At 43.7% G+C, this 10,634-nt stretch overlaps 3 protein-coding genes across 4 annotated transcripts; 1 reads left to right on the top strand and 2 right to left on the bottom strand.

The window, feature by feature from the left end:
- Positions 1 to 732: 732 nt before the first annotated feature.
- Positions 733 to 2,220, bottom strand: LOC119547284 (procathepsin L). Of its 2 annotated transcripts, XM_037854069.1 has the most exons (6): positions 2,066 to 2,220; positions 1,855 to 2,007; positions 1,549 to 1,798; positions 1,412 to 1,503; positions 1,135 to 1,295; positions 733 to 1,082 (listed from the first exon to the last, which is right to left on the bottom strand). In XM_037854069.1, exons 1-6 carry the CDS (start codon positions 2,183 to 2,185, stop codon positions 887 to 889), a joined length of 972 nt encoding a protein of 323 aa, XP_037709997.1. In that variant the 5' UTR covers positions 2,186 to 2,220; the 3' UTR covers positions 733 to 886. The 2 variants fall into 2 exon arrangements, with proteins under 2 accessions (XP_037709997.1, XP_037709996.1); XM_037854068.1 differs by having other exon boundaries at positions 1,412 to 1,798.
- A 2,024-nt stretch (positions 2,221 to 4,244) lies between these two features.
- Positions 4,245 to 5,351, top strand: LOC119546659 (ATP-dependent Clp protease proteolytic subunit). Its single transcript, XM_037853114.1, has 3 exons — positions 4,245 to 4,403; positions 4,457 to 4,882; positions 4,942 to 5,351. The coding sequence occupies exons 1-3, from the start codon at positions 4,362 to 4,364 to the stop codon at positions 5,233 to 5,235; spliced, it is 762 nt and encodes a 253-aa protein (XP_037709042.1). The 5' UTR covers positions 4,245 to 4,361; the 3' UTR covers positions 5,236 to 5,351.
- Positions 5,352 to 5,616: 265 nt separating this feature from the next.
- Positions 5,617 to 10,239, bottom strand: LOC119546658 (cullin-associated NEDD8-dissociated protein 1). Its single transcript, XM_037853113.1, has 8 exons — positions 10,002 to 10,239; positions 9,555 to 9,938; positions 9,197 to 9,486; positions 8,908 to 9,070; positions 7,498 to 8,856; positions 6,150 to 7,377; positions 5,943 to 6,089; positions 5,617 to 5,879 (listed from the first exon to the last, which is right to left on the bottom strand). Exons 1-8 carry the CDS (start codon positions 10,044 to 10,046, stop codon positions 5,749 to 5,751), a joined length of 3,747 nt encoding a protein of 1,248 aa, XP_037709041.1. The 5' UTR covers positions 10,047 to 10,239; the 3' UTR covers positions 5,617 to 5,748.
- Positions 10,240 to 10,634: the final 395 nt, after the last annotated feature.

Raw genomic sequence — 10,634 nt, 5'->3', positions numbered from 1 at the left:
TTCAGTTAAAATTTTTATCTAGCATAAAAATTGTGGGCGCCACAGGTTTGGGCGGTTTGTGGGCGTTAGAGTGGGCGTGGCATATTCGCGTGACAAAATTGCGCTGCGTACAAGGCTACGGAATCTAAATCTGAAATCCCAATACTCTATCGTTGATAGTTTCCGAGATATCCGCGTTCATATTTACGATTTTTTAAAGTTTGTGGGCGGTTTGTGGGCGTTAAAGTGGGCGTGGCAAATTTTTTTTTTGGGTCAATCGATAGGTATTGATGAGAACAATTCATTTCAGTTTAAATTTTTACTCTAGCATCAAAACTGTAGAAGCCACAGTTTTGGGCGGTTTGTGGGCGTTAGAGTGGGCGTGGCACTCTACTGAAATAAACTTGCGCTGCGTAAGAAGCTCAGGAATCTGCTCGCCAAATCTCAATAGCCTAGCTCTCATAGTTTCCAAGATCTCAGCGTTCATCCGGACAGACGGACAGACGGACATGGCTAGATCGACTCGGCTAGTGATCCTGATCAAGAATATATATACTTTATGGGGTCGAAAACGCTTCCTTCTGCCTGTTACATACTTTCCGACGAATCTAGTATACCCTTTTACTCTACGAGTAACGGGTATAATAACACAATTATAGATAAAATAAAAAATTCATTGTGTCATAAATTCATTAAAATTAAAAGTTCAAATATATTTTTGACATCTTGTCAGTTGCTAAGGTTGTTAAATGGTTTTTAAAATTGCTTTATTACTATTATTTATATATTATTTAAGCTATTGTTTAAATTGGCATTTTATATAAAATAATTAGATTATGGACCTGAAAAAATTGTTAATTTTAAAAGAGTTATTTCAGGCTGAAAGGGATTTATAAACAATAATCGTTTACACTACCGCATAAGCGGCATAATTGGCAATTCCGCACATATTGACCCCTTTTCGAATTCTCATAAAGCCTGACTCGCCCCAACGGTCGCCCCACCAATTTTTTAATATCCAATAATCCTTCCCAAAACCAACAACCAACATCGCATGGTTTACAGAAGCTGATGAACACAAGGCATCATCGTAAATACCGTCACTGAAAAATATATGATATGTATTAAAAAACAAATATAGACTTAGATCATTACCTATAGAGCTGAAACGTCTTTGGGGTTGCATTAATAGAAATGGCTACCGGTCCAATATGAGTAACTGCTGCTTGTATCGCTTGCTCATCGTGTACAGGAAGTATAGCCCAAGATGTTACATTAACTACAGATAGGTCGGGAACAAACTGGCAATGTCCTTTCTGCGAATTATTAGAAATAAACTGTTTTCAAGCCACCAAATATAAACATTTTTCAGTAATTGCAAACAGCAAGTTGGACAGACAACATTTGTGTATTTTAAAATGCGACCAATTACCTTTGCAACGTATTTATAGTCGTCATCTCTCATTATGCCTCCAGTGCTCTGCAAATATATCAATGTGTTTCGCAAGGACCCACCAACGCATCCTTGATTTCCATGTGAAACACTGCAATCTACGATTTGTTGCTTACTCAAACTTAATACCTTTCCGGTACGCTTGAAAACCTGTCCTCCGATGCTCTCCGCAATCGAAAAAGCATAACAGGAGCCGCACGTTTGTTGGTTATATGGTGGCGTAATAAATCCCTTATCCCGCCAATCCAAACTTTCTGGTAAGTTGGTCATCAGAGGAGAACCTACTATTTCAGCAACATTATTCGCGCTTTCTTCAACATTGCTCTTCAGAAGTCGCAAGAATCCCTTAAGGTAGCCATCTGTACTCTGGATTTAAGGTTAACAGTTGTTAAACAAATTATGAATACTTAACAAAAAAATACCATATCAGCGAAAATATTTGGTTTCAATCTGAAGCTCTTTTGACCCTCCTTGTAATGTTGGTTATGCTCCTCAATAACTTTGTAGTTCTCTTCAAATGCCCTGAAGCTGCGCATTTCATCATAGTCGCGGAGATATTTACGATTATTATTATTCTAAAAAAAAAAGATTTCGTATAAGTTTTTATCAGGTGGAATACACATTGATTCTTACTTTAAACTTTTCGAATTCACTTTTGTAATCTAAAGCAGAAGAATTTCCTTCGCTCAAGTTGGTTGTTACAATCTGATAATTAAGGCCAAGTATACAATTAAAAATAATTAATTTCCACATAGCTGCACAGTCTGTTAAGTTGAGTTACTGTCAATATACACACCAAAATCACAAACTATGCATTTTCCGTCAGAAATGCTAAGTAATCAAAAACCGCAAAGTTTGGTATGGGAGGTCGAAGCCTTAAACGCCCTAATAAATACCAAGTCTTAAACAATTTACAAAAAATGTTTTGAAATATTTGAGGGCAAGGATATTGTACTTTTTTTAAACAGAAATTCCCGGCTAAAAAAATGTCTGAGTGTGAGACACATAATCTCCTTAGTGAAAATCAAGATGGAAATTGTATTGATGTACGTAAGAATTCCACCCGAATTTCGCTCAAAAAGACTTCTGTTTCACCCCCAAATATACCCTTAACCGTATAACACTCTACCATGAACAGGTATTAAAAAAGTTTAAATAAATGCTTAACCCTTAAATTTTATTTAGGCGAATGCGCCAGGTAATCTCTGTAATTATCGCTTCTCGATCGGGTTAATTTCCCTGTGTTGATGGGCGGTCCAAAAAGTGAAATCGCTTTCTCACCCAAATGGAATTCAAAAACAAATAGAAAGATAAAGTTTGTTCTTAGATTTTTGCGGCTTTAAGTAATTGTAAAAACTTATAATTATTCTGGAGATCGAGTTTTAATTTTAATCAGCAACAATCGGATCTGTAAATATTTGACCTTCAAAACATTATTTCACCAGTTCCCGAAGAGTCTGCTGGTGCATAAAAAAATTAAAATAAAAATAAATTAAATGTTTTTATGTATGTAAATTAGAAGTTAAAGGCTTCCTTCTCGTCCCACGGATGCTCCGCCATCTTTCCCGCGCCATCTGTAGTCCAACTCCGAGCTGGCCAATAATGGCTGGTGATAGCTCCTCCAGCTGTCCCTTAGCGGGCGACCTTATTTCCTCCTCCCTATAGAAGCCGGCGCATCCTCTATCTCCGCTCCATCACCAGCTGCCAAGTAGCTGGTGAAGGAGGAGTCCTTAATGGAGCTCATCGGAGATCGTGCGATGTCCCATGTTCCTTCCCACTGGTATTCTCTAGTGGATCTCCTCCAGCGCTTCAACTATTCTGCGGATTTGCCCCTGTTGAGGTATTGCATCCTGTCGGTGAAGTCCCACAATAATGGGCAGCAGCTTGGATTAGGCGTCCTTTTTCATCAGCACTGACCTCCTTTAACCGTTTTTGGGGTTTTTCTTCGATTTAGAATTTTTAAATTCCCCACCGCTTCTGCACGAACACCGCCAAAGATTAAATTTCTTATTCTTTGGGCCGCGGCTAACGGCGTTCATCGAAAATTCACTCGCGAAATCTGGTATTTTTTCTGGTATTTCCTTAGCTCATCTGAGTACCGCGCTGAAAAACAGACCCGACGAAAACCTTTAGCCGCCTGTTTGCCTCTCGCTCACTCCTATGGTTAGCTCGCGGTTTTCGTCGATGTGAGTACTAGGCTTTAAGGTTAACCACTTGTCTTTTGTCCCCTACTCCAACACAAACAATTGTTTTCCTTATATTGTACATACAACGTACTCTTACCTAATATTTGATAATAACCTATTCATTGCAGCATGAAATAATCGCCTGCCATTCGCTCCCTAAATCATAAGTTGACAGCAGTAAATAGTGATTACACGATCATCCGTGAAGCACTCATCCAAAAAAAATGTGTAAACGAAAAGCGCTTAAAAATGAAAAAAAAATGTAATTAACTATAGCCTATTATTTTTCCAGTGGTGTATGTGAGCAAGCATTTTTTTAAGTGCATACAAATCAGTAAAATAACAAAAAATACTATATATCGAGGGGTTGTTTGGTATATTATTTCACCTTTTTCAGAAGGGAGCTCTAGCGAGTTTATTCCGTCTCTTTTTAGCACTTGTATAATGTAGGAAAGAAGAAGAAGGCATTTATACGACATAGGTTTGCTGATGCAGATGCGCTGCCTCTGTATAATCGTTTCTTCGTAGAGACTTGACCTTCGGTATTAAATACTAAAACAAATAAATCTAGTATACCCACAACATAGGAGCACACCACCTTTGTCATTTATGCCAGGCGGACTTCAGTGTTCCTTTTCATTTGTATCAGAAATGCTAAAAACTGTGTTGTCTTAGCCTTCTAAACAGCTGTTTTGCATATCATTGCGAATCCGGTTGATTTGCGTCAAAACAAAACCAGGATCATGCTAAAAACCGCTGTTAGCCGCTTATTACAAATTAATTCAGTAAGTTAAAGTTAGGCACAAGGTAGTACGATTAATAATCCACCTATTTGCAGGTGAAATGTGGCGGCCGGGCGAGTTCGGTTCGCAATATCAACCTGATTCCCATGGTAGTCGAGCAAACTGGCCGCGGTGAAAGGGCCTACGACATATTCTCGCGCCTGCTGAAGGAGCGGATAATCTGCCTGATGGGCAACATAACCGACGACATCAGTTCCACCGTGGTGGCGCAACTGCTATTCCTGCAATCGGAGAACGTCAACAAGCCGATCCATCTGTACATCAATTCCCCTGGCGGCGTTGTGACAGCTGGCCTCGCTATCTACGATACGATGCAGTACGTCAAGCCACCGATAGCCACTTGGTGTGTGGGTCAGGCCTGCTCGATGGGATCCCTCCTGCTCGCGGCCGGTGCTCCTGGAATGCGATACTCTCTGCCCAACGCCCGGATCATGATACACCAGCCCTCTGGTGGCGCTCAAGTACGTTAAATCCTAGTCTTATAGTAGTAACCCAGTATTAACGCGGTAATTTCTCCCAGGGTCAAGCTACAGACATCCTGATACACGCCGAGGAAATCATCAAAATCAAGCGCCAGCTTACCAAAATCTATGTAAAGCACGCGAAGAACTCGTACGAAGAGATGTGCGGTCGCATGGAGCGCGACCACTTCATGACCCCCGAAGAAGCCAAGGTAGTGGGCATTATCGACCACGTCCTCGAACATCCGCCAGAGACGGTTTCCGAAACTGGTCCGGCATCGGATGGCGGTATCACCTCCGGCAAAACCGTGCCCGAGGAATGTGAGAAGAAGAGAAGCAAGCAGGCGGCCTAAAATTCTATCACGTGTATAAACCAAAATTCAATTCTAAGTTTAACACAGTTTGATTAATTCAATTTTCTACAGAATGTACACTTTCTAATTACACCAAGTTTTTCCTGAAGCAGCAATTCCAATGCATTATAATTGTTCAAAAGTCATTATGTAACCATTGCCCTCAAAGTAGGGAGGATGATCTGGAATCGTCGATATCTGCCTTAAAGAGCTAGTCTCTTTTTAAAGGAGAACAAATAGAATTACATATTTGTTTACCTGCTGGGGAACCGAACACTTCAAAAACAATAAATTCTTGGTAAACTACAAAAACACATTATTCAGAGCCGTATTTCTTTGTGATGGTTGTCGGCCTTCTAAGCCTTATGCATGGTTTTATAATTAACTGATTCAAGTCGATCTGCATTTATTTCTTATTAGAAAATCTAAAAGCTATATCAGAAAAGAGATACTTGTTTGTGCGCACTCGCATATTCTTAATTAAGTAAAGGAATTAGAAACCAAGTTTCCCTTTTAGCTTTGATCCATTACGATAATATCTGAGCTACCGGTGATGGAATCCTTCTGTATGTACTCGTAGGTCTTGTTTAACTCTGGTGTTTCCTTGATCGACTTGAGGAAATCCACTAACTGCTGATTTTTGTCTGTTGGATAGAATTTTTGGTTAGTTTATACAGAAACATAATGTTTGGGCCTCACAAACTCACTTGCTTTGGGTATTTGCGAAAGTGCCGACACTGCCCGAAGAGCAGAACGCTTCAGTTCGTCCTGCTTTTCGTACTCCTGTTTTACAGAATTTGCCTTCACTTTGTGGGTGCACGTATCACGTAGTTGCTGTATAAATTGATCAAGTCCTGGAGAAGATATGGAAGAATTAATAGGTTTTCAACAAGGAAGACTTAAGCACTACTCACTTAAGAGGACCTTATCGGGACACAAGATAGCCAGACGTGCCGTCATCAGGTACGTCAGCATCTTGATGTCGTAGTGGTCGCAGAGACCAGCTTGCACATGGTCCAAGAACTGCATGACATCCACACGATCCAAGCCCTGCTCGAGAAGTGTGTACATGCACTCAAATGCCGCCTTGCGAATGTCTAAACCGTCGTCAACGGTGTGCTTAAAGGGACCCATCTCCACCTCCCTAATAAGTTCGCTCTTTACTTTCGTCTCCGAGTAAAGCCAAGGCAAGAGGGTGGGCAGCAAATCGCGCACCAAGCTGGGTTTGTTGTGTACCGCCGAGTTAAAGGCCACGAGGGCGACGCGTCGCACCTGTGGCTCCGGATCTCGCAGGGCGAAAAGGAACTCGCCAATGTTCTGCTTGAGCAGTGCATCAATGGGCTGTGGCTGATCGGAGATGGTGAACTTTACGGATGAGACCACCACGGTGCGCATGGTGGCACTCTCGGATCGCAAAGCCTGCTGCAGCTGTGGCAACAGCTCGTCGGGATTAACCAGCACCAGTTTGCCCAGGCACTCGGCCACCACGTTGCGTGATCCTTCCTCTGAGCACTCGCAGTGTTTGAAGAGCTGGCTCCAAATGGATGGCACCGAGGGCAAAAGCTGGGCGAGTCCGCTGGGCGACACTGACAGTGATGAAATGACCTCCTTCAGCGAATGCAACAACAAGTACTGTCTCTTGGGCTGCACTTCGATCTCGTTAAGAATCAGAGGTAGGTATGTTTGCAGGCTGCCCACGGACACCGCGCCGAGGGCATGTGAGGCGGCCGCCTTCACATCCTCCGAGGTGGCTCCAAAGCATTCGATAATGGTCTGTGGCAGCACCTGTATCGAGCTAAGATCGAAGTGTCTGCCAATCTCCCCGATGGTGAGTAAACAGAAAATAATTTCCGTGTCGTTCCTCTTCTGCAGATCCGTGATAAGCTTTGTAGCCAACGGGGTCGCCACCTGGGGACACTGTTGAGTGAGGGCTGCGATGCACTTGGCCGACGAGTGATAAGCCTGCTTGTGCAGCTGCACTACCTCACTGGGGGCCCCGGCTGTGGCCCTAGAATTGACATCGCCATTGCCACCCAGAACTGGTGCCATTAGCTTCGACACCAGCGAATGATAATCCAGGCCAGTCAGCTGTGTTTGCACCAGGGCCTGGAACAGCTCCAAAGTGCAATTCAATGCAGATCCCTGTAAAGTAGGAACCAGTCATTAGTTGTGCTTAAATGGAAATTAAGGTAGGAATAAAATGGTTAGCATATCCTGCCTACTAGCAAGGATTTGACTTTTTGTAATAATTATGTGACCCACCTGCAATAATGGGGAACGAACTAAAATGAGCACTGATCGCAAGAACTGCTCATGTATGCCGACCAACGCTTGGGGCTGCCTGCGGGCCACAGTACTCAAAAGAGTCAGTGAGTACTGAGCAACGTGCAGATCAGAATCAGATATAAGCGGCGGAATCTCAACTATGGCTGTCTGCAGTAGGTTCGCCTCGAAGTTGCTCGAATAGTTTATGACGATTTTGTTGATCAGATCGAGGGAGTGCAACTTCAGGGCGCGGTGGTTCTTTCGCAGGAATGTTCCCAAAGCGGGCAACACGTCGTGCAGGATGGGAGTTAGATCTATACGCAGGGATGATGCTGCGATTAGGGTCAAGGCTTTCACGCTGCTCAGCCTGGTCACTTCATTCTTCAGGCGCTCCATAAAGATCGGCAGACACACCGCCAGCTCGTTCTGCAGCATGTCGCCCATGTTAGCGATTATCTGACCCATGCATGCAATAGCTCGCTCCTTCACCTCCTGGTCGACATCCGTGACCTTTAGTTTCTGCAAGGTGCACGAGTAAACCTGACCCACGAAGGAAGGTGCATCAAAGTCGGACTTGGCAGCATTCGCTTCCAATGGTCGAATCACTTTGACCAACTGCTGGAGCACCAGAAGTGCCTCGGTAGCAATCTTATAAAACGGATCGAACACAGAAGTTACCACAAGGGGCACCAGCGATGGTATATGTGGATGAAAAGCGTGCGGCGGATGCCCCTGCAGCAGGGAGTACAGGAATCCTAGTGATTCAATCTTCATGTTGCTGGTCGAACTCTTGTCATTCAGCGAATAGCTTATGCCCGGTACAATGCTCTCCAAATACGGACCCAGGGCACCTGGCAGCGAATTTAGCAGCTCACGCAGCAAGAGGAAGCAATCTTGACGCGTTTTCATCGATTTTTCCCGCATTAACGGCTGTATGGCTTTCACGATAAGTGGTAGCTGCTCAATTAGCAGTGACGTCGGCCCCGACACCTGATCCATGGAGTCGGGGTCGTTGGCCACGTCGTCGCTCAGGCGAGTGTTCTTCAGCAACGCCACATACGCGTGGAATATGTCGGACTTAACGTTCTCCTCTCGTTCCTTGAAACGCGCAATCAAAGCCGGACTCAAGCTGCGATAGAAGTCCTCAATGAGCTCCTGACGCGTGGAGATCAAAACCTCCAAGCACTTGGCAGCAGCACGGCGAACCTTCCAGCTCATGTCATCGTCGTCACTGTACTCCTCGCTGTCCACGTACTCATCATCCTCTGTGTCCATGGCGTTGCCAGTATCGCCGTCATCGGTCTCGTAGTTGTAGTTTGGATCATATGTGATATAGTTCAGGCACAATTCCAGGATCTATAAAAGGGATATCTTAAGCGGTGTATGCTTTGCACTCTTACTGCTTACCATGGGAATGTGCGGATTTATGGCATCTGGGCAACGCATAACGAATGCTTCGCAGGCCTGAAGACAAAACTCGCGCAGCTCATCGTCGTCTCGCTGGCTGTACTGGCTCAGCAAAAGCATAGAGCGATCAATGTGATTGCAAAGGCGATGGCCAGCCTGTCGACTAAAGAGCAAAGTTAAAGAATACAAAGTTATATACCATAGATCCAATAGTACTGGACAGCAGTTAGCCCATGAACAATTGCGTGACCTCTTACTAAAGTACAGAACACTTCCAATCTGATCTTACCATATAGAAGCCAAGCATTGAATGTATGTTCGAATGGCAGCAGGATTTGGTGGGTTCTCGAGACCGTCGAGCAGGTGATCGATGACACCATTGTAGGCATTGCTGTTGGCCTGTATCAACAGAAAGGACAGGGCCACGATGGTGCGTTTGCGAACAGCTTGGCGCGAGGAGGCCAACTGGGGCATTAGGGCCTTAAGGATAGTGCTGTGGAAGGGGACCAGGAACTCCCCGAAGCGGGAGAGCAAGTCTGCCAGTATGTCCAGCGACTCCAGTTTCACAGAGACGTCCTCCTGCAAATGACCGGCAGATTGAACCGCTGATGATGTCGACCTACATATAGAACTGCAGAAGCACCCACCTTTTCAATGGCTGTGCTCAGCTTGCCGGTGATCCTCTGACAGACATTTGGGGCCAAGGAGTTGGAGGACTGTGGCAGCTCGGCTATCACTGTCTTCAGCCCAATGCTCGATATGTCGCGCAGCTGCTCCGTGTTGGACATCATGTTGGCGCACAGCGAATCCACAATGGTCTCCACCTGGATCTCCTTCACCTTGTTGACCAACGGACCCAGGCACTTGACTGCCAAGTTCTGGACCTCGCCGTTCTTGTCCTCCAGCAGTTTCAGCACCATTCGCACCACTTTTTTCTCCGACTCGTCATCCAGAATAATGCTATCTTTCTGCAGCTCCGTCATTAGATCGTTTGTCGCCATAAAACGGAAATCCTTATCCGTCGACGTCATCTGCAGCGGGCCAAGGCTCCATTATAGTTTCATTACATTGCAAAAATAAAATTCTATACATACTTTTTCCAGCAAATTTGCAATTTGGTGGTACTGATGTGACGCCATAGCGAAGCCTTTGAAACGTGTACTGGTTACAGTTTAGTGATAAGTAAAATATTGTGTACTAGGTTAAGACTGCGCTATTTTTGGCTTTGGAAAACTGGAAAGTCCACAGAATTTTTTTCCGGCAGAGTTCTCCAAGTTTTATATTCACTCAAAAGCAATTTTGTTATAAAGGCTGCTTTAATGGGGCCAGTTTGAAATTTCCAAAACGCCTTTTGACAAACCCCTAACGCGTTTGGATGCCGATAAGGAATTCGGCAAATTGGTTAGAGTTGAACCAAATATTTTAGAAACGAATGAATGCACTTACATATTTTAAATTTTATGTTTTAAGATTGTAAATAAAATTTATTTAATAAATTAAAACAGCTGAATTGTATTTTTTCATTAAATATGAAATATGTAATTGTGTTAAAAGTCATAAAATATCAGCTGATAGGGTTTAAATATTTAAGTACAGACAAGGAAATGGTATTTAATAGGCCGTATAATATATTAATTATATTATTTTGTAAATCTTGTAAATTTGTATGTTCCTTTCCCATCGTTTCAGATCTATGACAAATCAATGAAAAGCCTCTTGGAGTCTCC

The sequence above is a fragment of the Drosophila subpulchrella genome, chromosome 2L (genome assembly GCF_014743375.2).
Source record: "Drosophila subpulchrella strain 33 F10 #4 breed RU33 chromosome 2L, RU_Dsub_v1.1 Primary Assembly, whole genome shotgun sequence".
NCBI classification, from domain to species: domain Eukaryota; kingdom Metazoa; phylum Arthropoda; class Insecta; order Diptera; family Drosophilidae; genus Drosophila; species Drosophila subpulchrella.
Note: the sequence above shows the minus strand (reverse complement) of the source record. Positions and strands in the feature narration are given on the sequence as shown.